General features: G+C 41.9%; 1 protein-coding gene across 8 annotated transcripts in view; it reads right to left on the bottom strand.

Annotated features, from left to right (window-relative positions):
* The window catches only part of Dclk1 (doublecortin like kinase 1), a 274218-nt gene that overhangs the window by 14122 nt on the left and 232640 nt on the right, over nucleotides 1-27456 (bottom strand). For all 8 annotated transcript variants that reach the window (XM_051157153.1, XM_051157154.1, XM_051157152.1 and 5 more), the window contains 5 exons: nucleotides 18654-18787; nucleotides 16475-16552; nucleotides 16001-16097; nucleotides 12804-12884; nucleotides 4417-4530 (listed from right to left, as the gene is read on the bottom strand). In XM_051157153.1, the coding sequence (XP_051013110.1) occupies nucleotides 4417-4530; nucleotides 12804-12884; nucleotides 16001-16097; nucleotides 16475-16552; nucleotides 18654-18787 (504 nt within the window). The remainder of the gene's footprint in view (nucleotides 1-4416; nucleotides 4531-12803; nucleotides 12885-16000; nucleotides 16098-16474; nucleotides 16553-18653; nucleotides 18788-27456) is intronic.

Here is a 27456-nt window from a genome sequence, read left to right as displayed (position 1 = left end):
ATTCAGAGCTCACATGTACAGGTAAACGCTTAGCGTTAACAAAAGGCATGGCAGATACAACACGGTAAGTTCCCAGTACTGCCCATTCTAGAACAAGATATTAACTTTGGCTACCTGGGAGTAAAAGCCTCAGTCTGGAGAACAATAGTCCTGCTGCTTGCCTGCAGCTCTGTTCTGGCCACCCAGGATGCACCTTGCTTTGGAAGAGAGAGTCTGGAGCTCTTTCAAGTGTCTCAGTGATTTGATGCTCCTGACAGCTTCTACTTCTAATTCACAAAAGGCGGTTCAAAAAACGTGCCAGGGTGCCAGGCATTCAAATTCAGCACCACTCGGAAGATTCGGTGTTCTGATTGGAAACTATGTGTTCAGAGAAAGCAATGTGTGGTTTTAATCTTCAAAATGTATTCTTTCTTTTTTAAGGGAAAAAAAAAAATCGAGCACACTTGCTCTCTAGAAGCTGGGTTGTTTGGCCTCTATTTCAGGCCACAAAGAAGGTGACAAGTAACTAGTTCTCTACTGCCATCTACAGGCAGAGTGCCATACAGCAGGGCACAAGGGCCATTGAACCACGCGCTTCCCAGCATCACAATTATTATTAGCTGATTAGTATGGATTTGTTCAATTAGACAGAAATGCTCCATTTGCATGGGCAAAACTCAAAGGGACAATGTTAAAGCATTAGGAAAATTATCAACTAAAACAGTAAACAGCATTAAATGGGAGAAAAAATTGGAACTGGCACCGCAGTCATGGGTTCTTCATCAAGCTGTGCAAATCTAACCCTCTCTCCCGCCTCTCAGCTCTCAGAGAGTCCACCGTTAAAATGTCACCTCTAATTTCATCTCATGTCTATAAATAGCATTTTAAACATTCTTTTGTTTCCCTTTCTCTTCTCTTCTTCTTTTTAAAACTCGCCCGCCAGCTATGAAAAGTGGCAAGACAATGTAGTCCTTTTCAGAGGCAGAGTACCTCAATATCATGGGCAGCGTTGGATCCTCCACTGACCACACTGCCTGACTCGACAGTGCTAGGCCACCATCTTCCACCCTTTCAGAAGGGCCTCCTGATTCCCACAAGCTCCAGTTGGTAATTACTCTCCCAGCCAACTCGGGACTCTCGGGAGCCTTCACGTGGGGTCATCATTTGGTCTCAATACAATGTATGGAATGAGAAAGAGAGCAGGAAAGTGGCAACATGAGAAAGGCAGTGTGGTGCAGACCATGCATTCTCACGTGTTTCAGAAATGGCACCTGTGAATAGAGGGGTGGGGGTGGGGGGGCTGCTGGGATGCTCCTTTGTTCTTCTGTCACTCAGGAAAACAAGTATGCCATAAACTCCTGTATAATCATTGTTGCTCTGTGCCAAGTAGACTTCTAACTAAAGAAAGACAAATCCTACTTAGAGGATGGTGACTATTTGTTTCAAGAAGAAAAAAAGAGAGAAAGAAAGAAAGAAAGAAAGAAAGAAAGAAAGAAAGAAGAATTCCACAAATGGGTACTCCAATCAAAATTTTAAAAATTCCAAAAGTGAATATAATTAAAAAAGAACAGGACCGTGTAAGACAAAAACAATTTAAAGTAAGATCCATGTATTTCATAGCCTGCTGGGAATATATATGTATGCTTAGAGGAAAATCTGTTTTAAAGGAAACTTATTTTTTACTTTAATTTATCAAACAGAAATAGTCACTGTGTTGTATTCATTGGAGAAATTCTTATCATATGGGAATAAAACCAGAATTATTAAATTGTCAAGTGGTCTTTATATTATTCATAAAAGGTTTATTTCACCTTTCACTAAAGTCCAATCTCACAAAAGATTATTGCTTTGTGGTCATACTCAGAGTTTAGAAGGGAATATTATTTAATGTTGGGTTTTTTTCTTATAATAAAACCACTACTAATACTTAGTCTTTGTGCTTTGGACCAGAAACAAATTTGTAGAATTTGTCAATGTTTTTCTGAAAGCTAAAAGCAAGGCTGTCACATTGGCCAGCTTCTAATTCCCAGCTCTGCCCCATGCCTTAAAGCTTCCTAGGGGTTCTTGTAGAGCTGTGAGGAAAACATCCCGGAGTGAGTACATAAAGGTAGACCCTTTCTTTTGAAATTGACATCAGCATTTTTTTATACTTGAGACTTGAAGGACAGTGGCTAACCTGGAGATTATTCCACAGTCCTGTGTAATGCTTAGAGCACCTTAAAATATGCATTCAATTCATGTGTAATTCAATGTTATATAGGGCACTCTGTAACTCATATTTATAATGCAGTTTGGTTGTCATGGAAAATATGTTAGTGATAAAATGAGACTTCTGATTTCAAAATAGCATTCATGCTGGATGCAATGACTCACACCTCAGGAGGCTGAAATAGAGTTGTTTCAGGTTTGAATGAAGCCAACCAGTGCTACATAGTGAATTCCAGGTCAGCATGGTGTACAGGGTGAGACATTGTCTCAGAGAGAGAGAGAGAGAGAGAGAGAGAGAGAGAGAGAGAGAGAGAGAGAGAGAGAGAGAGAGAGAGAGGCCAAGTAACAATAAAGACAAGAAAACCCAATAACAAAACAGACAAAGGCAAAAGGAAACAACTGCATTCAAAATGGTGTAATTGTGATACTTAGAAAAACTCTCCGTGACAACTGATATTCTGTTGAGATATTTTGATGAAGTTTTTAAAAGTTCATAAAGATTTGGTTCCAGAATTTATCAGTGTTTGATTAAGATAGGGTTTGTCCTCAAAGATGTATTATTTGTTAACTGGAAAAATCACACAGAAGTTTCTGTCCATAGTCACTACAGAACTCCCAGAACACTAAACAAACCATTACTGAACAGCCAAGGCCAATGTAACCAAAGACCAATTAAAATGAAATTACGGGGGAAAAAAAAATGACCCAAGTGGGACAAATGCCCTCTGTAATAGGAAGGAGCTCTGAGTATGAGCAGAGGAACATTCCTTTTTGTGGACAGTGGTGCTGGGAATGGTGGCCCATGGGAAGCAAACCTTTGGAACACCCAGCCACATGAAACTAGAGCTTGGTTTAACTGTGTATTCCCCAAGAGATAATTGCTTGCAAAAATTCCTGGTGGAGGGTTAAATGGTGACAAAGAATGCTGACACCCTGGAAATTGTGGAGGACAGTTTGTTTTATTTTGTTTTTCCCATTGAGTTTTTTGGAAAAGAGATAGAGGCAAAAAGAAAAGCTTGAATGTGTAAAACCTCATCATTGCTGAGGAACATCCCAAAGAGTTTACATTCTTTGAGCAACCGTCTGTTTACTCATTTGTTACCACCCACACTGTGTTGGAAAAGGTCCCTGGAGGACCGTGAGAGGCAAACAGTGACAATGAGAGCACATACTTGCGCCTCTTGCAAAGTCAGGAAGTCCTTATCATCAGTCAGTTACTAATGAAGACCTGCTTAGTGCCCATCAGAGAGGTCACTTACACAAATCTTAGCTTCGGCACTCTAGCATGATCAAAAACAGAAAGAAAAACAGAACCCTGAAACACCCATAGAAAGGATTAGTCACTGAGCACTGCACATGAGCTGAGCAGCTGGGCGTCCACAGAGTGAGGACTGCCCCAAGATTTGCTATCGTCCATCTTAAGTTCTTTGTAGAGAAGAGGGAAACAGCCTGAAGGACTGTCACACTGAATGTGCTGCTAAAATGTACAGACTCTGGCTAAAGAGGAAATTGTTAAAAAACTCAACTTATGTGGGACATTGATATATGCACTCTAGAATTTGACACCAGGAAGTTGGAGGCTTTAGTATTTCTCAGACCAATTTAATCTTTGCTAGAGAAGCTATCAAATTACATATAGTGTACGCCTGCGTATGTAGAACAGGAAAAAATTCAGTGCACCCTCATCAAATAAAATGGTAAATGATAAAAGATGCCAACTTAAATTTCTAAGGAGCGAGACGCTGTGACTTCACCAGGTGTTCCCAGCAATCACGTCTCTTTGAAAAACAGTGTTTGCTTTCTGTTTTGTTTTGGCGCACATCAAGGTTTAGTACACATGTCTGCATTGCTCCAGATTCTCTCTGCTGTGATGTCTCCTTCCCAGCTTCCCTCTCCTTCTAGGTTCTAGCAAAAAGATGCTGAAGCCTTTACCCGAGAGTGAAGAAGTTTACACTGGGGTAGAGTCCAGTTTGGGGAGAGGGTTTTTGTTTTGTTTTGTTTTCTTTTTTAAGTTAAAAAAAATCATGAAATTCATAGATGCTGCTGGATACCCTGGAGGTGTGAGATAATGAGGCAGCCAGGGAACTAATCCACACGCATGTCACCTCCCCTGCTGTCTAAAGAAATGACCCACTATGCTGTTTCTGAGAGGAATCTCCTGAGGAATGCCTGTCTCTCAGGAGGGAGGGCTGCTGTGAAAAGTTAGAGGTGGGTATTTCAGATGCTTACTGCTATGACGGAAACTCCAGCTGCTGTGCTGTTCGGCTTGGGGCCTGTGTTGAAATGCTTCTTGATCTTGCCAGCTACTGACAGCTGATGCTCGTTTTCTGGGAGACCATCATCCTGGAGGATAAAAAGAAGGAGAAACAAAGGGGGAGGGGAGAGGCAAAAATGAGATATGAGGAAGTGAGATCAAAATCTCTGAATCCCAGGTCAGGATCTTAGAATTAGAAAAGGCCAAAAACCAATCAACCAAGGTTTTCTCATGAAGCTGTCATTAAAAGCCCCCCGTTCAATGTCTTTCATTGGATTTTAATTGCTGGCCCTACACTAGCAGACCCTCAGAGGTTTGTCTCCAAAACCAAAATATTCTGACTTCGGTTTCTAATAAAATCTATTTTCAACCTCGGGACTATGGACATATGTTCCAAGAAAAGTTAATATGGTTGGCCTCCAAACCCCCGAAAGTGAACGTGTCTTCCTCTCCCTCCTAGCCGTAATTTAAATCCAAAGCCGAGGGGACCAGCAGACCTGGTCTCATACATGGCCATAAATAAACTCTCTCTCTCTCTCTCTCTCTCTCTCTCTCTCTCTCTCTCTCTCTCTCTCTCTCTCTCTCTCTTTAAATGTAGCTTCTTAATTGGCCATTCTAAAATCCCAGACAACCCTCTAGGCAAAAAGTTCTTCTCTAAGTTTTAAACCCTTTTTAGTGCCTTCAAATCATCTGTCATTATAACTCTGTCATGATGACATAGCCCATGTTAAAATTCCTTTTAGCTAAGACTGTTGCTCTCCACTGAGCAAAGCACTCTCTTGGACCAACTGTGGCCAGGGATGTAAGTGTGCATCACCACTTACTAGTTCATGACCCTTGAATGCAGAGACTGTATTTTGCTCACTGTTGGATTCCCTAGGTCTTAGTACAGTGCCTGGTCACATGTCACACATTTAATAAATAATTATGGAATAGGTGAATGGGTGGACCATAGAGTGTGTGTTACTATCTGATAAAACCTAGGCCTGGGAGAGATGTCCACTGTCATTCCTTAATTTTCCCTTTCTTTCTCCTCTTACTTTACACATCATTTCTTGTCTCTGCCCAGAAAAAGAACCCTGCTGTTCCCCAAATACAGCGCACGCACTTTCTGCCTGAGCTGTTCTCTCCACATAGGTTCTGCTAATCCTTTCGCATTGTTCATTCATTTACCCACTGGATACATGTCTAAAGGAGACCAAGAGTTTACCAGTTAGTGTAGGAAATGATACAAGTAGAAATTTGCACGAGTCCTATTCTTTGGGACTCTGGTCCCTTCTTTTCTTGAAGACTTAAGTCCAAATGACTTTTTTGTTAAGTCCCTGATGTTGTTTTTGTCAGTTTGCTCATATACTTGTGATTTCTGACACCAAGTTATCTTAGCAGTCTACCCTATTAAATCTATCTGTGACCTATTATATGTTCATTATTACTGTGTTGTACTGCCTATTCCAAGTTTTCTGCAGTCGTTAATGCAAGCACTTGGTTCTCTGACTGTGCACAGTAGGCATTTGCATTACAGTGAGCATGTGGATTAATGGCCAGAAGAAGGAATTAACTAATGTTTTTTTTTTCTTTTAATTTGGAACCAAATATGGAAGAAGGGTTTAATCAAGCCTGAGGAGACTCTGGAGGTCAGTAAGAGGGATGGCAAAGGAATGCTCCTTCAGGGCATTGCTAGAAACTTCTATGATCAGTGGAAAGTTCACCTAGTAGGGCCGGGGATCTAGGGTTGTAGGTCACACTGCACAGTGTCAGAAGGGCGTGGCTGACCCTGCATCAGATGGAAGTGCTACTTTGCTGATAGTATGGATCTGGTTGGCATGGGTTGTCTTTAATAGCTTAAGTGCAAAGGAGAAAGACAAAAGAGACTCAATAGTGACAGCCATCATTAGACTTTCTAGACAGATCATCCTTGGCCTAGGCCGTCAGCGCCTCTGCCAGTTCCCCTTCCCCAGCCTTCCCCATCCAGGGGTTTGAGGAAAGGGCTTGCTCTCCACCGTCCCCCAGTAGACTTCTTTCTCATTTCCCAGCCTGACTCTAGTTGTAATCTCCTGTCAGATTTCCCAGCGACTCTTTTGTCAGTGCTGGAGACTCAGGCTTCCGGTCTTAAGTGTCAGTGAAGGTTTGAGCTTTGCTGCCATTGTCACACCAGTTCACGCGGACACAGCAGAACAGGTCTCACAAGTTGTCAGAGATGCCTTGGACTTTATAAACCTTAGAACATTTCCTCAGTGAAATAAGGTGTCTGTCTCAGCTACAGGAGGCAACACTCACACAATCTCACATTCACTGCACACTCACACACACATTCACACACACCACACACACTCACACAAACCACACACCCACACATACAAGGTCACACACACCACATACTCACACATACAAAGTCACATACTACACATTCACACACATACACACACACACTCACACACACACCACCCCCCCCACACTCACACACCACACACTCACACAGACATACACTCTCTCTCTCACACACACACACACACTCACACACACACACCCCCCACACACACAGTCACACACCACACACTCACACAGACATACACTCTCTCTCTCACACACACACACACACTCACACACACACACCCCACACACACAGTCACACACCACACACTCACACAGACATACACTCTCTCTCTCACACACACACACACACTCACACACACACACCCCACACACAGTCACACACCACACACTCACACAGACATACACTCTCTCTTACACACACACACCACACGTACTCATACACACTCCCACATAGTCACATATCACACACACACACCACCATACTTACACAATCACATGCAGCACCGTCTCACAAATATATACACATACATACCGCATTGCAGACAACAGGTCTGTAGCATTTCTTGATACATTTTTTGAAGGCCTTGAGCATAAAAGGATTAAAAGACATAAACAACCAGAGGTTTTGGGCTCTGATGTGTATGTGAGCCATATAGACTGATGATGGGAGTTAGCTAACTTACTGCCTTGCATCAGTGCAATAAATGGGACTCACTAAAAACATGCATTTTTATATACACATCTTTATCACTATTACTTAGAATAGATTATGTGCCAAAAATGTGCTATGAATTTTCTAGATGTGACAAACCTGGCAGTATTTTACAAATAGCTGTAGTATTATTACCATACGCTCTGGTCTGGGAATCATTGCTGGAGTTTGACTCGGCCTGGTTGTGGTTTAAGGCTAGTGGTTTTTGATTTAGAAACTCCCATCCACCACTTGGCAGAACATTGCAACTGACAAGAACAAAATTAGTTTGCAAAATGGAAAATGAACTCCCCCAGCTGTCTGTAGGGGAGCTAGCCTCCTGGTCTGCATTCTCTCAGGGTAGCTGAGGAAGAGCTGCAGGGAGGGTTGGGGGGGGGGGGGCTCGGATGTGAAGTCACTCAGGAGGGTGAATTCCCTCTTTCCTCAGGGAAGTAAGTCAGGGTCATGCATTAGAAAAAGCCGCCTTCCCCATGGCTCTTGAGTTTGAATTGGAGATCTGGTTTCTAGTCCGTTTATTGCCAGACTCTATTATTAAAAATATCTGTAGATTTATGAGAAGCAGGGAACCCTTGAAGAGTTTGCTACGAGAATATTCTGATTTAGCTTAAAAATAATCCAAGGCTCGTTAGCATGCTCTTTAATAACCCTTGCATTTTACCTCCCAGCCCACTGCCCCCACTATCCTTGTTAGTGTCCTCAGCCCCATACCAGCCCAGTGCTTCTAGCCCTCAGCATTCATACTGCCTGTGGTATAACAAAAAAAAAAAAAAAAAAAAAGCCTAAATGGAGGTGACTTTTCATGTCATTTGTAATTTATGAATATAGATAAGTGATTTTTACATTTAATTACAATGTCACTAGAGTTCATTACTGATCACCCATTCCACCAGCACAAAAGGGAGCGTGCCTCTGCAGTCTTGTGGCCTATGGTTGAATTCCATTAGTCAGAATGGGCTATCCTGGGATATCATCTAGACTTCTTTCTTCTCTCTCTTGTTCTTTTTTCTTTTAGAGTGTCTTGGCTCAGCACTATCTTTCCAAAGGAATAATGAGGTAAGATAAAGAAACCGACATTAGAATGTAAAGAATGAGGCAGACATAAGAAGACTCGGCCTGCCTCTGCAGCTAGCTCAGCCTGGTTAAAGCAGTCTTTCCATTTGCCCAGACAGTCTGAAAAGCTGGTCTGGCGTTACAGTCACTCAGGGGCTTTGAAAAGCCTCCACGCTCAGCCATAGTGACAGAGCAATGAAACTGGAACCTCTAAGGGCCAAGCCAGCCATCAGACCTCCATGAGACCCCACGGAGTGTCATGCTTTGCTGTCTTTGTGCCTTAGTTTCTTCCTCACTGAATTCACGGGAATAATGAAGAAAATGTAAGTTAATAAAATGACAGCATCTGAGAGTGTTTGGAAAACAGCACAGGCTAAGGTGGGTTGACAATTAGAGAACATCAACAAAACCAAAGAAAACAATATATAATTCAAACACCATAACACTCATTGGATTCTAAGTACAAATAAGAGATTTTGTCCTGAAAGTGTCTTATCTCCCCCTACCTACCCCCCCCCCCGTGCCACCCCCGAAGAGATACACTATTTGTCAATAAAGCCTCATTTTGGTGAAAGTGGCTGCCCTTTATCCCTAAAATGATCAAGACATGTTATTGGCTATTCCGGTTAGTCACATAGCAAGCCTGTGGCTCTACAAGAGAGGGTCAATAGGGTGAATGAACTTGGTTGTGATAGTTCCGGCTAACATTTTACACATGTAGTAAAGCCAGCATCCACAGGGCTGCTAACACATCACAAAGGAGGACGTTCTGGCATAGAAATAGAACCATTGGGGGGAGCTGATGGTTTTTTCCCTCCTTAATCCAGCTACCCACAAACCAACACATATCTTCATTTCGTCATTCTGTGATAACAGATGATACACTTGCTGGATTTACCTAGTCCAAATCCAGCAAAAATTTCCTACGGACCTAAGGGTTGGTCTTCAGACTGTCAGTTCCTAACCTTTAAGTATGTGCTTTGCTTACCATCCTAAGAGCAGACAGATTGGTTTTATTTTTTCCCCGAATCTATTTTCTCTGGCAGGAAAGAGGTTTGGGGAGACAAAGTTGCCTAAAGTCACACAGGAGGATGCGCCTCCATTCCTTTCTCTCACAAGAAGTTTCATATCAAGGATGCCTTTGTTGCTGTGGCTCACTGGACCCATCTGATGAGCTGTCTACCACCCATGATACTTTCCAGGCCAAAGAAACTGAGGAGTAAGATTGGTATCCAGAATGTATTAAAATAAATAAATAAACATGCACTTGCTAAAAGGACGCTGCATGATGAAGGTTAAAATAAGTGACTTTTGCTGACTCCGTTAAAAAAAAAAAAGCCTACGGCCCTTCTGCTCTACTTTTTGTTTCATAAGAAATCACCTTTTCAATTCCAAGTGGGCCACGTGGAAGGTCATCGTATAAGCAATACAGAAAATCAAAACTAATGAGAGCACAGGAAATGTTTTCTGCAGACATCCAAAGGGTTTACATAACTATTATTACTTTTAGCCCCCTCGGGGAGAGGCTTTCTATGGTGGCCAGATATAATCTGATTGCCAAATGCAAAATGTCTTGTTAAATTTATATCCCTTTAAATCCCTAATTCATTTATTTTGATGGCTTGGTCTTTTGTGTGTTGACCTTAACAAGGCTAAACACTGGTTACCAAAGCTTACCGTTAACATTTATTATTTGGAAGCAATGAAAACAAGCAGTTTCTGCCTCAGTTGCCACAATAAAGATAATTTCAATGTGAGGCCAACACTTTCTGCACCAAATTTTAAAAAGGTTTCTCTAAAACCAATATGCACTTTCCCCCATGAGAATGTCAAGTTTACTTGAAAGGCACACAGGGATATTTTGTCTTATTTTAAATCTAGATGATATATTTACTTTTAAAAAAGGTTTTATGTGTTTTGAGAATCTTAGAGAAAAATTGAAAGGAGCAGAAACCTAAATGTCCAGAAGTTCAGAACCACAGAAGGGAACGATCAGACACCCACATGAGATACTGAACAGGGCAGCGAATGGGGCACATATTTGTGCCAAGGTGTGCGGGAGGTGTGCCGGCTGCCTCATGCCGAGGGTAAAGCTGGAAGGTGTCTTAATTTTGCATCTCTGCCCTGGCTGGGTTGGGAATATTATTACTATGTGCTTTGGAACAAAGAACAAGGACTCTGGTTTCCAGCAGACCCATTCACAAGAAGGTCACCCTGTGCCACATACCTACGGTCTGCCGCAGGTGACCCATCTAAGGGACTGAGCTCTCAAAACTACACCATCAAGCCCTCTACAGCCTTCTCCATAGAAGCTTCTGGCCCACCCTGCTCACTGCCTACAACAATTTGGTTGGGTTAGACAAAACTCCTGGAGGGCAGGGCTGAGAGACAGTGAAAACACGTTTTAGGTACCTAAAGCGGCTCTTGTCGTCTATAAACCCCTTTCCTTTAGAAGGTAATGCTTTAAATTGAACTGTTCCATCTGTGTGGTCACATAGTTCACTTTTTCCAGGCCTCCCCCATGTAATTTGACAAGTTGTGCGTCATAGGTGTTAAATGAAAAAGGTGCAAAGAGCATCGTAGATTAATTACTGCCATCGAGACAGCCTGCAAGCTCGCTTGTAGCTCTTCCTTCTCACACACCTGAGAGAAGGTGTGACCCCGAGTTAGACTGGCGAGTATGAAAGGGTACTGACTTGAGGTCAGTGTCCATATGGCTCTTAACTTCTATATCCCCCGTGTTTCCCCTTATTACAAGGGGAGGTGGACATAGTGTGGTGCACTGTGTTCTGCAGACTTTGATGCTTGGCTACAAATTCTGTCTCTACTCCAAATGTAACTACACAAGGAAAAGCCTATCCTATGGCCTCAGTCTTCTTGTCTGTGAAGTGGGTACAGTAATACTCACATTGACTACCTATCTTGCAGGCTTGTAACCAAGCTCAATTAAGATGCTGTCACAACCTTGCTAATTTGTAGGAAAAGACAATTTTGTCTTAGCACCTTGATTAAACAAAGGTTAGTGGAGCTTAGGGTGAATATCTGTGAGTAGGAACTGCCCTGCTCTGCTGTCCCAGGGATAAGAACCTTCACAGGGCTGTACCACATTTTGGGGACTCTGCTCTGTGAAAAAAATGCCTAAAAGAAGTCTTGGCTTATATCCCTATACGCTTATATTTACTAATATTCTCCTGTTATATAAAGATGACTTTACCATGGTGTACGAACAATTACACTCAGACATGGGTAGTGCCAGACTGTCAACCGATCCAGCAGATCCCTAGCATGTGCCAGCCTGCATGCCAACTTACCTGCTGAGTGTACCTCCCATCAAGCCGCATGCTGCCTACATGACAATTCAGAGAAAGGGACTGGAAAATGTTGCCTTTGATGACATCAAGCTACATCTAGATGTGCTGTAGGGAGGCTGGCCAAATCTGTATCAGTGAACTAATGATCACGTTAGTGCTATGGCTGTTTCTGTGCACAGATTTGCATCTGTTTTCAATGCTGGAGCCGAGAACCATTCCACCTAATTATGGAACTGCCCCACCTATCAGTGGGGATTACATGGTAACTGGGTTAGAAAGTCACTAAGTGGTGGGGACTGACATGACCAACTAATATATTCAAAGTGCTTACAATAGTGTCACAGAATCTTGAACTTATGCCCTTTATGGATACGAATCATTATCAGAATGGGCTTATTAATCACTTGTAGGGAAATACAGGCTTAAAACGAGCAACTTTTCTAGAGGATGGTTTCGTTGCCACAGAAGCATCATTAGACCCTTAAAGGGCTGTTATACGCACTGGTCAAGAGCTTGGGAGCACAGAGGCCTAAAGCTGTCACATTGGAATCTCATTTTAAAAAGGCCACCAGGTGTGGTGAGCATACTTGAGTTTGAGCAGTGCTGTGCTGAGCTTGGGTAACTTGTTTTCTGGTATTGATACTGACTGAGGACATCTGTGCTGTCTTATGGGCAGTTATCTAGCCTGGATCTCACCACAGAAAGCCGCTGTGAGGCAGGAGCATCAGGACCACATCCACATCAGTTGGAAGGCAGTTTTTCAGGAAGCAACTAACATGGACAGTATCAGAAGCCTTCATGGAACACATGGGAAATTTTGTAACTGGCTTGGCACACATAGAGGGGGGAATCAGGCCAAATACAACACTTCAAGAAAGAGGGAGTACCATTAAGACTTGCAAATATATATTTGAAGGAATGCTAGCAGTGATTACAGAGAAAGAGGTTCACTTACATTAACCCAGGGATGCTCAAGGACCTGCACGGCTGAAAATCTCTGGTCCACGTTAACCAGCAGCATCATGTTGATGAGCCCCTGTGAAGGGGAACATTAGACTCCATTTATCCAACCTTGGAGGGAAAAGCTGGGGGTTTGCAAATCCAGGCTTGCAATCTCAGTTTAGAAAAATCGCACAACCTAAATCACATTCCTCCACTTACCCTTGGCTGGCTGGACCACGCCTTTAAACGTTAAAGAGATCGTGAGCTTTTGGAACATAAGTACATAGCTTAGTTGATAGAAAAATAAAATAAAATTAATATTTAAGTCACTTTCATAAAATACTTTTCAAAGCAAAGCAATTACACACACACACACACACACATATATATATGATGTTATAGTTTGAAGCCAGATTTCTTAGTTGCTTAGAAGTCATATTAAAAATAAAGAACAACCTTGGGGCTGGACAGATGGCTCAGTGAGTAAGAGCAATGGCTGCATCTAGAGGACCCAGGGTTCAGTTCCCAGCACCCACATGATGGGTCATAACTACCTGTAGCTCCAGTTCCAGGGTTATCAGACACCCTTTTCTGGCCTCTGCAGGCACTGCACACATAAATTGCAAATGCCTTCATGCAGGCAAAAATTCATATGTATGAAATAAAAATAAATAAAATCTTTCAAAAATACTTAAAATAGCCGGGCATGGTGGCGCACGCCTTTAATCCCAGCACTCGGGAGGCAGAGGCAGACGGATCGCTGTGAGTTTGAGGCCAGCCTGGTCTACAGAGTAAGTCCAGGATGGCCAAGGCTACACAGAGAGACCCTGTCTCAAAAAACAAACAAGCGAACAAACAAAAAACCCAACCAACAAAACAAAAATCTTTAAGTGTCTGTTTTGACAGACTATGGGAAAAAAGAGATTCTCATTCTAATTTCCAGATTAAAGAAAACGAATGAAGGAGGGACTGCCAAAAATAACACAGGAAAAATATTTTCTGGAGACACAGCTTCGGGTGGCGAAACCATTTTGTTGTGTATCTGTCCACTTTGGATTAGAAGTGGACAGATACATTGTTACCCTGTTCTTTATGCACCACATGGGATTACAATTGATGCAGAATCTGCCTTTACTTTCTTCCCTCATTTTCAAACTTGCACGAGTACTTATTAAAACAACGCATGCGTATGCAGTGCCTTTTGCTGGGTGCTATACAGAGCTTAGAATTAGTCATGTCAAGCTCTCGGGTTAGCCAGTGCTGGCTGTAAGAGTTGAGTGCATTCTGGAAGAGCTATGTTGGGGGTGTTTCTAGAAATCTGAATTCCTGCACTCAGGAGTCTCAGTTAGGAGTATTCAGGACTGAGCCAGCCTGGGCTACATAGGGAGACTATATTTGTAAGTGAGAATGCCTTTGTGTGTCCCTTAGATCTGACACCTTTTACATTTTCTCTACTATTGATATTTTCCTAAGTCCAAAGATGGACATGGTAGAAGACATCCAGAGGCCTATATCCAGCAAGCATCATTTTATGTACACAGAGCTCCTGACTAAGGAGAGGAGTTCTAAGTGGAATTCCAATTCAGAGAGAGAAAAAAGTCATATGCACTGAATGACCAGAAAATGACCAAGTTTTCAACACTAAATTTTCAAGCATTTTTTTAAAGTCAGCACTTCTATACACAAAACAGGTTGAGTATCTCTTTCTCAAAATGGCTTTTGGATTTGGAATTTTTGTTTAGATTTTTCAATATTTGCAGGTACATAATGGTATCTTGAGGGTGGAACATAGATCTATACATGGAATTTAACTGTTTCATACGCACCTTATGTAAATAGCCTGAAAATATCTTTCCCTGGTATTTTTAGCATGCCTGCATTTGACTCTAATCTGTCACAGGAACAGAATTTTCTATTTGGGATAACGTGTGTTGACATTCAAATTTCAGATTTTACTACATTTGGATTTGGAGGTGTTCAAATTAGGACTATTCGATGTATAGACATTTGAAAGAGATGAAAATGTTCCCTCCCCAAGGTCCACCAATATACCAGCTATAACTACTCATTTTCTTAGAGGCAGATACACTTTAAAAAATACCATAAATATGCCTAAAGCTACCACTTGCTCAATTTTCATGTCCAGTTCCATGCCATCCCATAGTTCCCTCTGTGATACAACACTCTCCCCGCCATCCATGCAGAAGCAGATCTCGGTTAAGCAGGATGAAGAAACATGAACTTTATCCCTCCTGCCTCTAAATCCTAGGCATCCTATAAGGGTGAACTTGAATAATGGTGTTCTTTTTGATCATCTCAACAGAGGCTGAGGCTGGGCTCTCTTCCTTCTGATTAATCAATTACTTAATTCACTGATTTATACTTTATTGGTTTACTGAATGCACATGATGAGTGGATGCACGCTGATCACGATGTAGACATTGATGATATAGCAATGAAATAAATGGGCAAAAATCAGGGCCTAGAGAGATGGCTTAGTGGTAGAGAGCACATCCCGATATTGCAGAGGACCTGCGCTCAGTTCCCAGCACCCACACCGCATGGCTGGAAATCACCAGCAACTCCAATTCCAGGCAAACATACATATGCATAAAAAAGATTTTAAGAATGGACAAAATTCCTCGCTTTCACAGAATTTGTATTCTCTTAGGAGAGTTTGGAAAGTAATTGCATAAATAGGATTTGACCTCCTACCTACATATGTTTATTTGGGCAGATGGGTATAGGTGGATGCTGGTATGATGTAGAGGAAGGAAGGACCTGAGAGTTTTGTTTTTGAGGCCAAGAACATCCATCATTCATGAAACAATAAAGTAAAGTAGGAGGACAAGGTGAGGAGGATTGGGTGGCCAGGTTAGAGTTAAGAGCTACAATTGCTAATGGTAGCCAGAGGTGACTTCATTGCGAGGATGACATTAAGTCAAAACCCATGCAGGGAAAACAAGAATGCCGTGCAGACATCTGTGATGGTAATGGAGTGACAACAAGGTGGTGGCTCCTGGACCAGCAGTGCTTGGAATGATTGAGCCCCGGTGTCTTTGAAATCTTGGAGCGCCCTGTAATTCTATCTAACATGTGCCTTGGAGTCACATTCTTATCATTACTCCCTTCACACATGCCGATGTAGCTAGAGCCCACAATTCTATTAGGCACCAGGGTCTAAGGAACAGGACAGTGACGAACTCGTACCTTGGCAGAGTCGGACACGTTGTCCCAGTACGGAGATGGAAAGTCCACTTGGCCCATCAAGATCTGATCAAAAAGCACCTCCTGGTCATCACCACTTCTGTGTAGACAAACAACAGGGGAAAGCAGAGCGGAATGTCAGCTCACTGCACACCTGTCATTCTTGCATATTACAGCCCTCTTGTACCCCTAAAGATGCACAGTGTGCTTTTTTTAAAGCCACTGAAAATGTCCGTATGCAACCGTTTTGGTAAATTAACAAAGAATGAGGTTAAAGACTATGTAAGGAGGATTTATGGAAAGCATGTAGATTAGCATGCACCATGAAAAAAAAAAAAAAAAAGAATGGAAATTGCAAGTGGGGTTCTGATTATGTTCCCCGCTGCTACAGGCTTCTTTGTGTGAGAAGGGCAAATAGATCATTCAGAGAATAGAGAAATGACTTGTTGGTGCTGAATAAAAGATTGCTGCCCATACCCACGGAACGGAGGGAAACCGCACAGCAGGATGTAAGTGATTACACCAGCTGCCCAGATGTCCACCTTGAGGCCATATCTGAAAAAAAAAATAGAAGTAATGTTGGAGTTAGCAAAGTCAGCCAGGACAAATTATACAGCTGAAATATATGACTCTTCTACTGCAAGCCCAATGAGACCAAGCAAAAGGTTTTAAAACCTGACAACTAAACTAAAACTGGCCCTATCAAAGAATTCTTTCATAATAGTACAAGGTGCCATGCTACCAACGGGAGGGAAGCAGCCAACAGTCCACTTGGCTGGGGTGCCTGTGAACCACAAAGATTGTCAAGATAGCCCCAAGGGTGCAATAGTGGCACTCCTATCTTAGTGGTAACCAACAGCTGTTTAGTTGGACTTAAGGCCCGATCAAAAGGAAGGAAATCAGGCTCGCTATGGCAAGTGAGGTCACAGATCTTGGAGAGAACCCATTACTGCCACTTTACTAAACCAGAACAATTCCTAACTGCATTCTAATTACCTATCTTTATATCCAGCTCCCATCAAAGAAGCTTCTCTTTGAGAGAGAGAGAGAGAGAGAGAGAGAGAGAGAGAGAGAGAGAGAGAGAGAGAGAGAGAGAGAGAGAGAGAGAGAGAGAGAGAGAGAGAGAGAGAGAGAAAGAGAGAGAGAGAGAGAGAGAGAGAGAGAGAGAGAGAGAGAGAGAGAGAGAGAGAGAGAGGCAGGCCATTTGCAGAAAACTACAACCCGTTAAAACGAACATAACAACTGATTATGTGGTGACCAGCCCAAATGGAGTCTTACACAAATCATGCACCTGACACTCAGGTAACATCATGGAAGAAGGGGCTGAAAGACTGTAAGAGCCAGAGGCCCAGGAAATTTGCTATGTGATTCTCTCTCCTAGATTTTGACTGGGAGGATTCACCCATGATCGATCCCTCAACAATAGGCTACCTAAACAAGACCTGGATAAGGACAGTACCAAATGGCATGCTAACAGGGAAGATACAAATCTTATGGGGTTCTACCCCTAGACAAAGAACTGCAGGCAACCAAGGAATGCTGAAATTTGAGAAAGAAAAGTTTCCCAAGGGATGAGAATCCTAGTTGGGTTACCCCCTGAAATCATACACATACAATCAAAGTAAACTGACCATCAGGGGTTGTATTCCTATGTTTACACACACACACACACACACACACACACACACACACATAAACACGTGTGTGTGTGTGTTTAATAATAGCAAGAAAAAAGAGGCCATGGATTACAGAGGGGATGGGGGAATGAGAGGGACTTGAGGGGAGACAGGGAAGGGGGGAATATAATATAATTATATTTTAATTTTAAAAGGTTAAGCAAAAAAATTACATCACATAAGGTGGCTCAGAGGTTAAGAGCACTGGCTGCTCTTCCAGAGGTCTTGAGTTCAGTTCCCAGCAACCACATGGTAACTTACAACCATCTATAATGAGATCTGGTGCCCTCTTCTGGCAGGCAGGTGTACATGCAGGCAGAACACCGTATACATAATAAATAAATCTTTACAAAAATTATATCTGCAGAAGAACAAAGCAAACAGAATGAAACAGCATGGAAAGGTGCCTCAGCAGTTGAAAGCACTGGCTACTTTGCAGAAGTTTCCAGGTTCTGTCCCCAGCACCTACACCATAGGTGCTCAATCTAGAGCAGACACCGACACTCACTTCCATCTGCACACACACCAGCAAGTATCCAGGGGCCGGTCCTCAGAGGATCCAGACATTTGTTTTCCCTAAAGAAGTAATATCTCTCTACGATGACTAAAATAGGAAAAGAGGTAGGTGGGGAAAATGACCACAGGGGACTTTCTAACAGGGTACAGCACTGTCCCCATTCTTTTATATTTAATAGTGATTTAATTACTATTGATGTGTGCTTCCTCACTTAATCTGGACATTTATTAGAAAGTTTATGGTTAATAGCTGTTTCTACCGTTAGCAGAGACCAAATGCAAGCTTTAAACAAAATGACAGCCATTGTGAAGACAAAGAAAAGTGACTTGCTGAACAGGTGAGAAGTGTGATGGGGAAGGAAGGGACAGAGGGAGTTGGTAGCTAATCCTGTCCAAGTGGGGCAGCCCTTTAACGATTCCCCTTCTTTTGCAAGTTCTAGAGTAAGGGGGCGGGGTGCACTCACCCAGTCTCTGCAATGATCTCTGGAGCCACATACGTTGGGGTGCCACAGACGGTGTACAGGGGCCCATCGACAATGGTGGCCAAGCCAAAGTCACCCAGCTTGAGCGACTTACTGCCATCCTGATGCTCATACACCTAAAATAAAAGTTAAACATCCTAAATGTCTTAAAGCTGAGAGCACTGCAGTTTACGCTTAATGTAAATGAAGCAACAAAAGCCCAGGCAGTTACACAAGGACCAGGCAGTCAGGAGCATCTTTTGAGTTTTGTCGCAACATTAGAAGCAAAGAAAGAATGGCAAATAGAAATCCGTTAAGCAAATAATGGGCACATTCATACAATAGGATGTAGATACTCATGAAAATAGTGAAGTGGGGGGCTGGGAGATGGCTCAGTGGGAAAAGATGCTAGCCACCAAGCCTGATGACGTAAGCTTCATCCCATGAACAATACATGGTGGGGACACACACACACAAACACACAGTTTCTCTCTCTCACACACACATATTCACACACACAACCACACACACACACACACACAATGGATAAATGTAAAACAAATTAAAATGGTAATGTAGGGTCATATTTATTGAATTATACTTGGAAAGCGAGGATAGGAGCTTCATGTTGGTTTGTATAACATGCCCATTAAAGATACATATGAAGCCAAAACTCTGAAATAACATAGTGCTGGCATTCCTGCTCTGGGAAGCAGAGTTCTGGAGTTTTCTTCCTTTCTTTATCTGCATTTGGTGTTTTCCACAAAAAGCAGCTCAGAAAGTCTCTAGCTTCCAGCCCTACCATTCATGAAAACAGTCACTTCATTCCCACATGTGAGACAATTTAAGTGTGCCACCTTTCATAGAACAAAACATCCACACACATATTAAAATACTTTATTTTCAGTGCCTCACATTTCCAACAAGATCTATTTATATTTGCATTAATAATTGAAAAGCACGTTAACATTTCATTTCACCTGTGGCAATTTGGAAAGATTTATTGGGCATAGAGCTAGCACTTGCTCAGCTTTCCTTTTTAAGTCAGTGAGTCTCTCTAGTCTCCCTCCAAACAAGTCAAATCACACATGCTCGCGACTGCTGGGTGACTAAGCAAGCTCCATCAATGTTAGCCCAAGATCAAAGCAAAAGGATATGTTTTTAAAAGCAGCCAAACAATTTCACTGGTTTCAAACGGGCATACAGAATTCTATCGGTGCCCTTTCCTGGAACCAGTAAGGTGAAGACACTCGCAGTACAACCCTATTTCCAGATTGCAAGAGCAAACCCTTAAGAGATCCTCCAAAGAAATGGCCAAGTTCCCACATTCATCAAAATGATTTGCCCAGCAAGACGAGGCTTACACATCTCCTGCTATCACTCAATGGTCATCTGTTACTTGATGAAGCCGAAAGGGGCTCTTGCACAGCAAGGCTCATCCCAGGAGCATATCAGGGGTACCGCTGCTGTGCGCATGCTACACCTCTCTGTATTTGCCTTCCACTGAGGCGTTTGGGCAGCTGTCTGGCCAGCTCAGCTGCAGCATCAGCAATGACCAGTTGGAGCTGCCTGTCTTGGCAGAGGCAGATCCGCTTCTCTCAAGTGACTTTCTTTTCTACATGGAAACGATTCGTCTACATCTTGTGCACATTCCTAATATGGATTCTTTGTCTCCGGGGTTAGGATGCTGACCAAGTTTGGGTTGTCCCTGGGTAGGCACCCAAAGATTTAGGCAATCACCTGCAGGTGGGCTGGGAGGGCGAAGGCAACCATGTGTCTAGTTGTCCTCTGGGGTGGAAGCAACTGTGCTGGTTTAAGTTAGCACTTTGAGGCACCAGCGTTGTGAAACACTGTAGCGTTACCGTGCCAGCCATTCTGGTGATCCAAACAACAAGCAAATGTTTTTCATGAAAGGAAATCTGAGATGGGAAGGTTGAGATTGGCTGTCTACTTCATTTCCCGGACAGACCAGAGCTGTTTACCTCCTGAATTCCATTTTGGTATCAATAACTTTTCTAAATTGCACAATGCTCCCTTGCTTTGATGCTCTGTGGGATCCGAGCATTCACGATGTGTACTTCGTGAGGCTGAGCAGATTTTGATATATTCGGCTCCATTTATACAGGAAGCTTCCCACCCCTAAACACCGGATCTGTATCACCTAACTTTATTCAAAAGTTGGACAAAACCAGATGTTGGAGGACCCAGTCACTAGAGGCCTGTTATAGTTCTCAACATGACTCTGTAAATTCCTCACGGGAGGGGGGTTACCAATGATTGCCATTTTAATAGGAAGTCTGTCTAGCTGCATATAAATTATGTTTAATATGGATGAACAATACAGTCCAAAGTAAGGAAAACATAGGAGCGGGGTTCCACCCCCGGCGCTACAAAAAGCCAAAGAGCAAAAGAAAAAGAGAACACAAAAACGAAAAATGCTACATAAAATAATGGAGGCGTCTTTTAAAATATCAGTACTCCTCCAAATAGCATTTAAGTATATTGAAGCTATAATTCTGTGCAACACTCTGCCCTGATTGTATTTTATTCTTTGAAATTTTTAGAATTTTCATGAGTATAAAGAGACTCAAGTTATACTCAGGCCGGACGGCCAACTCTATGCAATTGAAAACATTTCAAGACATGAATCCTCTACAAATGTTTCAACAAAATGTTTTTGCAGGTGAATGAATACATGTCCCGGGCTCTAGTATGGAATTCTGATTAACTTATTATCAGGCAGGGCAGGAAGCAAGGTTACTTTGGTTTTTTTTTTTTTTTTTCCTTCTTTCAACACTTTGGTAGAAGGATGGAGACTATTCACCAGTGTTCCCTCTCTTCCCATGGGAGTGCCCCTTCCTTGTATGGCATATTGAAGCCTCTCACAAATGGGCTTATCAGGAGTGCTGGCTGCAAGCAGAAGACAGGCCTGGGAGCAAGCCACTTGCAGATGTAGTTAAAACGTCGGCTCCTATTTGTGTGTTTGTGGGGTATGCGTGGTGTGCGAGCAAGATGCATTGCCAAAACCATCTGTACACAGCATTTCCAGGGCAGCTTTAAATTCACACGGAACCGAAGTTTTAAGTAAAAGTTAGAAAGCATGAAGATTGCTCACAAATTCCCATTGAAGAGGCTAAGTCTCAGGGTTGGAGAAATGGCTCAGCCATTAAAAGCACTTTCTGTTTTCCCGGAGGACCCAAGTTCAGTTCCCAGTGTCCATGTGTTGTAACTCACAACAGCCTGTAGCTCTAGCCCCTGGGGATCTGACACTCTCTTCCAGCCCCCATTGGCACTGTGCTCGTGTGAACACACATACTTAAAAATAAAAGTGTAAAGTTGCTCTTGGGCTTCACAAAGTAAAATACAAACTTATTAAAGAAACGGCAAGTCTCAGAATGAATTCTGAGGTTTTCTTTGGGCAGCTCTTCAAATCTCAACCACTTTTTTCCCACTAGGAAGGGTGTTAACTACAAGTACAGAGCCTGACAATCTAACCCACTGAGTCTGGCTCTGCTAGTGCGGGAACATTTTGCTACTACTGCATGTTAAAGGCTCTATAAAACATGACCACACGTTTAGTGGGAGCGCATTAATTGTCAGTCAAGGAGTTCACAACGTGAGGTATAATTTAATGCTCATCCTAGGCCCCTTAAACACTATAGCTGTTCCCCCACACTTTAAACACCGAAGGGCTATTAAAAAGATGGGGATTAGTGCAAATTACCCAGCATGTAGTGCTCTCACTGTTTTAACTAAGCAATAAAACTGTGTAATTGTACAACACTAATTGAATGCAGCTACACATAATTGTGGTCTGCCATATGTATCCTATTACCATAAAGACTGTCAGTGTTCTGTAAGCTACCCTTGTGATCACTGCAGATGGCTACAGTCAGAGAGCGTGTTCTCCTGGGTTTATTATATGGCCATAAAGACATCTCAAGATTTGACAGACTAAATGCGTCAAATGACAACGATGATGAAAAAGGTTTCAGAAGCTGAGGGGATGCTCTATTAAGGATCAATATACCGAAAGTTCAGTGTATCGATTTGGCGGACGCTGGTATTTATTTTTAAAGGCGGTTTTATTTTTGTATCTTTTCGCGTCACCTGGAGTTTTGTCTTGGCTGTAACTTTTTGAGCAGTTGATGCTGTGCATGTGCTGACTACCCTTGGATAGAAAGCTGAGACCGTTTAGAAATGTTCTTTTGAAAAAAAATTAATATATACTCATAAAACTGCAGCAGCGACCATAAAATATAAAAATTCTCAGATAACCTGAGCCTGGTCAAGCGTTTTTTTTTGTTGTTGTTGTTGTTTTGTTTTTGGTTTTTTGTTTTGTTTTGTTTTTTAAAGATTTTTTTCTTATGGGGGAGGAAAAGCTGACTGATAAAACAGATGTGGCAGAATTCACACAGTTCTCAGCTTTGCTGCAAACTCAGGGTGAGTCCTGCTAAAATGATGGCCAGTGAATTGTTAGTAACCATGGAAATAGTTTTTACAGAGGGGCTTATGGGAGTTAACAATGATTTCACCAAATAGACTTGACAAAGTGGCATGAAATGGACAAAGCCATGAGAAAGGGTCAATTTACTTTTTATTATATATGGAGTCACTTGAAAAAGAGGCTAATTTCTCCAAAGCCATGGCATATATGCATATATTCCTCATAATGCTTCTTGAGAAATAAGTTGCATTTAAGTCTGTAATTCTTCAGAGACAAAGGAGAGCAACATTTAAGTTGGGAGTTATTTTGTAACATGTACTTTATGACCATACAGTCTTACTGGGGGGAGGGGGAGACCTAATGCAAAAAAATTTTTTTTATTCCCACATGTCAAATATTTCAGAAACCGTAAGTGAAATAATGAGGTTGATAAGAACTTGATACAGGTCAGAAAGGGGTAAAGCCATGGGAGAGGTTTCAATGTTAAGAGAAATAAAATCTCTGGTCCAAGCACCTCACTGGTGATACCCAGAAAGAGAACGAAGGGAACGGAAGTCCCAGGCAACCTGACTATCACTCCCAATTTAAAATCGTCATGAAGTTATCTAACACAGGGTTGGCGCAGCTGCAGGGGCACATTCCAGATGCTGTTAGGGATAGGATCCTAGGATTTTTGTCCAAACCAAGGGAACTTAATATCACAGCAATTCTTTAAAAAAATTATTACATTTTGGTTACACAATTAGTAGTTCATCTATCATTGTAGACAAAAGTATTAGGAAAGTCAGATCACTATAAATGAAATGAACAGAACCTGTCTAGAATCTTCACACACAAGGATGACTGTTGTAAACACTACGGGTTGTAGACTTCCAGAACTTTCTTTCTTGCTCTTCTGCTTCTTATATGTGTTCCTTGGGGACCAAATACAAATCCACCTGGTGTCATTTTTCCCATGGCCTGTAGATTGTCTCTAACAATGTCAATGATCTCACATCTAAATTTACTTATTTGGGGATGGAGAGTCTTGGGTTTGAGACAGAAGGCCATCTCTTATCTCTTGACTCTAGTGTTGTCTTAAATGGAAACTAAGTGGCCACAGAATACAAATGGACCCTGACAGAGGGTGAGCCATCTACTCAGTACAATGAGAAGACAAATATGTCACTCCATGGGCATCATGGAACTGCACAAGCATTTGGGAAGAAGGCTGAGAGAGAGAGAGAGAGAGAGAGAGAGAGAGAGAGAGAGAGAGAGAGAGAGAGAGAGAGAGAGAGAGACAGAGAGAGACAGAGAGACAGAGATAGAGGGGGGGATGGAGAGAGGGAGGGAAGGAGGAAGGGAGAGATTCTTACCAAGAGAGGCAGATTCTCATACTAGCTACCTTTAACTGCAGAGTACTATAGAGTTAGAGAGGAAAATGGTTTTAAGCATTACTAAAAAAAAAAAAGAAAGAAAGAAAGAAAGAAAGAAAGAATTGAAGACCATCTGTTTATTTTTATAATTTAATAAAAAAACATTGATTTAGTTATATTTTTGCCAGTAGAGATGAAATATTGTGAAGTGACACCTGCATGTAGGTTTTCAAGACCCATCAGTAGGTGAGCTCTGGGCCAGGGTATTCTGCCATCTGCTGGCCACCCTTACAAACTTCATGCATTAGGTTCTTTTCCTTTTAATTTTTTTTTTTTATTGTTTGACAATTTCATACGTGTATATAATGTGTTTTGATTAAGCCTACCTCTCATGATCTCTCTTTTAAATTCTTCCCCTGCCAAGCCCTGACTTTTCCCTGCCAACATCTTGTGTTCTTTTCCGAAAACCTACTTAGTGATGCCTGCAGGTGCATGGGAGGAGGACACTCTACTGGATGCAGCATTCAGCTTCTCAGGGCCTGCACCATCAGATAAAACAGGCTCCCTACTCCAGCACCCATCAACTGACAATAGCTCTCAGGTAAAGGTGAGATTTCATGAGCCCCTCCCCATGCATGTGGGGATTTTGGCTGGCTTGGTCAGGTGCAGATCTTGTGCATTCAGTCCCAGCCATGGTGTGTTCATGTGTGCAATGGCCTTGTCATGTCCAGCAAACATGTTTTATAGCTTGTTTTTAAAATAATCCTTTTCTTTTCTCTTCTTTCTTTCTTTCTTTCTTTCTTTCTTTCTTTCTTTTTGAGACAGGGTCTCTCTGTGTAGCCTTGGCTGTTCTGGACTCACTTTGTAGACCAGGCTGGCCTCGAACTCACAGTGATCCGCCTGCCTCTGCCTCCCAAGTGAAAATAGTCCTTTTCTTTATAATCTGTCTTGTTGGGTGCATGCATACTGGTCTCAGGTAGGAGTGAGGCTGGGGACTTGCTGTACCTTCCTTGCCCGCAGAGAGGTCTATACTGGAGCCAAGGTGACTCTGAGTAACTGATGAGTTGAGAAATGGCCTGAGCTCCACTGTCCTTTGTTCTTTAAGGACGCACCACTCATCCACCCCATCACCCACCTGACACCCATCCATTTGATTATTATGCAGCGGGTTTGATAACAAGTAAAGCAAACAAGCACATGAATAACATGGAGGAAGAATGATAAGGTTGATGCAAAAATAAATTTATAAGTCATTTTTTAATAGGCCAGTTGTCAGCTCTCACCTAAAGTATAGCAGGACACACTGCAATAGGGGAGGCCATGTTTTCTTATTGAAAATACTTTGGCCTTATCAAACACAATTAGATCAATCATTTGCATGATCAGTACAGATCTTTAAAAGCTATGCTACATTTTAATATTTGTGTTATAAGGCTTAAAAGTAAAATATGCCCAGAATTCTGAATACTCAATTATATTACATAAATCTGTATCTGACATTTATAAAAGCCACTGTGCTAACTAAAAACCTCTCACTCAAATATTTAACCAGCTAAAGACTTGTTAACAATATAAAGATTCAGAAGGTGTGTGTGTGGGGGGGTTGTCTTAGTGAAAGAGTAAAGCAGAATGTGGAAGGAGGTATTTGTATGGATTTGCTAAGTTTCCTTGTAGGAAGTAAATACATTGAAAATTTTATACGAACTTTACTGCAACACTTTTTTTAAATAATCTATAGGTGTATGTCTTGTCACAAAATGTGGATGAATAGTAAAAACTTAAAAGCAAATAAAAGAAATGACATTTTCCTATGTACTGTGAGGTAGTTTGATTTTTTATTATATATATATATATTTGCCACTAGTAAAAGGGAGATAAAAAGGAAAGGACCTGACAGTTATGTATTTCTTTGTCTCCATAAAATCCCTGTGAAGGAGGCTTGGAGGAGTTACAGAGCGTGTTCAAGGTCACAGCAGGGGAGCAGACTCTGTAGACTGTAAAGAGCTCCTGAAGATGGGGCACCCATAATGGGGCTTTCTTGTTCCTCTGAAAGGCTCACTAGCATTTGGAATTAAGAGGGATCTCATGGACAATTAGAAATGTCACCTTCATTCTGCTAACTCTGTTCTTTTTTATATTAATTTTTAATTTATTTTTGTATATATTATTTTTATATCTATTCTGTGATAGATGTATCCTGCAAAAATGCACTAACCCACAACCACTATAATGGGGGAAGAAATCTATTGGTTTTTTCATGTACATATTAAAAACTATTATGAATGGCTGCAATCGTTTCTTTATATATTTCAAATCAAATTAGAGAAGGGAGAGAAAAAGAGGAGAAAGTATATATTTCTGGTTCATTTAAGTTAAAGTATGTTCCAATGAGCACAGTATTTAAAAATATCCTGCAAATTATAATTTGGAAAAAAAAAACCCACACTGCTGGGTAGTCATAGACGGCATTTACAGAAATAGATAATGGTCTGGTGAGTAACAAATAAACAATGGAGACCCAAAAACTGTACTGTGGAGGGAAATGAAGCTGTACTTTCTAATCACTGAAGTTCAGTGCTGAGAGAAGTTACTTAACAAAGACCCACTTGTAAGTCTGTTCCCACAAAGCAGCACTCCATGAATCAGGATACAGGAGTAATGACTGTAGATGACAGAAAATTGCTGCAGTCCACGGAGGCAGCTATGCAGAAGAGACTGTTTAGGCTGCTGCAAAGACTTGGAATTTGAGGTGCAATTAAGTCAGACCTCTGCCATTTGACCTCAGCTGCCTACAGGGGCCAGCGGCTACAAGATTACCGATGTAATTGCAATGAGCTAATTGTGTGCATATTTATTTCTTCAATGCCTGTCATTTATGTTTGACTGTCAGCTCCCTGAAGGAATTTGTCCCGCTCCCTGGCACAGGGGATCAGGCCCACAGTGGCACTAACTCAGAGCACACTGCAATCTGGGGGCTCTGTAAGTCAAAACTCAGTTGTCATCT

The sequence above is a fragment of the Acomys russatus genome, chromosome 15 (genome assembly GCF_903995435.1).
Source record: "Acomys russatus chromosome 15, mAcoRus1.1, whole genome shotgun sequence".
Classification (NCBI taxonomy): domain Eukaryota; kingdom Metazoa; phylum Chordata; class Mammalia; order Rodentia; family Muridae; genus Acomys; species Acomys russatus.
The sequence above is the reverse complement of the archived record's forward strand: the minus strand, read 5'-3'. Positions and strand labels throughout refer to the sequence as shown.